The sequence below is a fragment of the Rhea americana genome, unplaced genomic scaffold, assembly GCF_003343005.1.
Source record: "Rhea americana isolate MKP2758 unplaced genomic scaffold, rheAme1 scaffold_130, whole genome shotgun sequence".
NCBI lineage: Eukaryota > Metazoa > Chordata > Aves > Rheiformes > Rheidae > Rhea > Rhea americana.
In genome coordinates, this window is record NW_028185373.1 from 271,156 (window position 1) to 273,625 (window position 2,470).

Here is a 2,470-nt window from a genome sequence, read left to right on the forward strand (position 1 = left end):
CCTCCCAATCCCTCTGGACCCCTTTCAGAGGCACATGGCTCACCTACACGCATACGCCAGGCCTGAGAACTCCACTCGGCACTCCAAGAGGGGAATCATGATATTTAAGATGAGCAACATCCTGATGTGAGAAGCTTTGAGCTGCAAAATTACAGCCTACTCAGCCTGGTGRGGCTACTGTTTTCCAAGACATCCATGTTTTGATCGGCTACTCTTTTCAGTTGTCCCRTGTGACAGGACAAGAGGCAATGGGCAGAAATTGAAGCACAGGAAGTTCTGCCTGAACGGGAGGGGGAATTTCTTCACTGTGAGAGTGACGGAGTACTGGAACAGGTTGCCCAGAGAGGCTGTGGAGTCTCCTTCTCTGGAGATATTCAAAGCCTGCCTGGATGCAACCCTGTCTAACATGCTCTAGGTGACCCTGTTTGAGCAGGGAGGTTGGACTAGATGATCTCCAGAGGTCCCTTCCAACCTTACTGATTCTATGATTCTGTGATACCTGGAACTCATGACACTCATTGGTTGTGACACGGCTGGTGGGTAGCAGGGCTTGTTATGAGCTCATCGATTTCCACCTCCTTCTCCTCAGAGCSTCACGACTCTCTCAGGACACCAACATGCAGCGCTTTGCAAATCCACTTCTCAGGCACGTCATACACAGAGGCTACTTTGATGCTGCTTCACAGACGCAGTGCCTGCAATATTTAAAAGCTCTGAGGACGCTGCAGCTTAAGGGCTACAACACCATTTTTTTAGGAGAAACAGATATTCCAGAAAGCACCATAACAGGAGATAAAACAGCTGAGGAAGATAGCCTGAGCTGGCCAATATGGACACTTGTTCATGCTGGCAGCAGCCAAGGGTGGGTGCCTTGGAGGTACAGACTGCTATTAAGAGATAAACTGTCCATCCACTGGCAGGAAGCCATCTTTCAGGAGTTATGTGAATCTCTGACTCTGTCCTATGGGAAATGTGTAATTGTGACGAGGGACAAAAGGCAGCCAATGCGTGTGGGGACAAAAGAAGTCAAGGATCATGAGATGGGAACTCAGCCTCCAGTCCAGCCAGTCATCTATATGTCCAGCATTAAGTGTTGCCCTGAAATTGCTAGAGCCAATGGCCATGAGCTTCTTGCTGTGCCTTCATCTTACAGCTATCTCTATCCTATGGATGTTGCTTGGTCTTCTTTGAAATGGTTTATTATAAACAACAGGCAGGGCTTTGCCCTGAGGTCTATTGAGAGGACCTACTCGTACAGGTGTATCCTCTTCAGTGACTTGATTATGAAAGGAGTAGAGAAGATGACCCCAAATAAATGGAAGGTAGCGATTAACAAGGTGAAGAGATGGGAGAACTACTACCTGGACACATTTTCTTAAATGGGTCTTCCTGCAGGCAGGCCTCAAAGGTGCTTTGACTGTTTTTTAATCATGTAGCCTGTTCCAGCCTTGCCAAGCTCTTTCCTTCAAAGGATACAAACACAAAACACACCTGTCAATAGTTCTAATAAAAGAGATCATTTTAAATATGAATGTTAAGTTTTAGATACATTGCAGGACTAGGTTGGTATGTGTTACACATGCACTGAAAGGGAGAGTTAATTTGCCATATTACAAAAATGGGCTCAAAGCACACCCAGGATTGCGTTAGCTTGCCTTCTGGATAAATTCCCCTGTTGTGAGAATCATGAGACCTAGCCACAGACATAAATAGCCTGAATTTTGAAGAAAATTGGGCTACAAACTGAATTCTGCAGATCAATCCTGTCTTTGATCCAAATGGATGGACTTTCTTGATAATACAGGCATTAACATCTGATGACAACTTAACAGTCCATTTTGCCTAGTATCTTGCTTCTAACAATGGTCAGCAATAGATATYACATTGAAAGGTAGAAGAGATTTTGTTAAAAGGAAAGTTCCTTTCCAAGGGTTGGTTCAGGCTCTAAAACATGAAGAGTTCAGACTCTGAGGACAAAATATGGCATCTATCACTAGAGATTTTCTTTATCCATCACATTGATGCATTTTTGTTTGGGTCCTACTGGGCACTGAGATGTAATGATTTCTCATGGAACTGAGTTCAAAAGATTATTTATGAGTGATGCAAAACAGTATTTCTTAACATCATTTTAAAATGAATTACTTTTCAAGTTCATTGTACATTCTCTTGTTTTTATAAAGTGTTTCTCTATGATGTTGCTCAATGCTTGGTATGTTTATTGTGTACTTCTAAGATAGAGAATCAAAACCATAAACATATAAAAAAAATTATGAGATGATTCACAGGTTTACTAAAACATCTCAAGATACTGAGAAAAGCCTGTGCTGTTCTTCTAGTGTGTGTGGAAAACATCTATAAGAGCACTGTGATTTGGCGTGGCAAAGATGTATCTAATAAGGAAGTCTYCTTCACCTTTAAAAGAATTGGTGCATGTAATTTTCTAAAGCTGAGAAATGAATATACAGAG

General features: G+C 42.5%; 1 protein-coding gene across 1 annotated transcript; it reads left to right on the forward strand.

The window, feature by feature from the left end:
- The first annotated feature begins 617 nt into the window (after positions 1 to 617).
- CUNH21orf140 (chromosome unknown C21orf140 homolog) lies at positions 618 to 1,379 on the forward strand. Its single transcript, XM_085297714.1, has one exon. It carries the CDS (start codon positions 618 to 620, stop codon positions 1,377 to 1,379), a length of 762 nt encoding a protein of 253 aa, XP_085153840.1.
- Positions 1,380 to 2,470: the final 1,091 nt, after the last annotated feature.

What these genes read in the sequence shown, in the direction of transcription:
- CUNH21orf140 (XM_085297714.1), top strand. Translation starts at nt 618, where the DNA reads ATGCAGCGCTTTGCAAATCCACTTCTCAGGCACGTCATACACAGAGGC.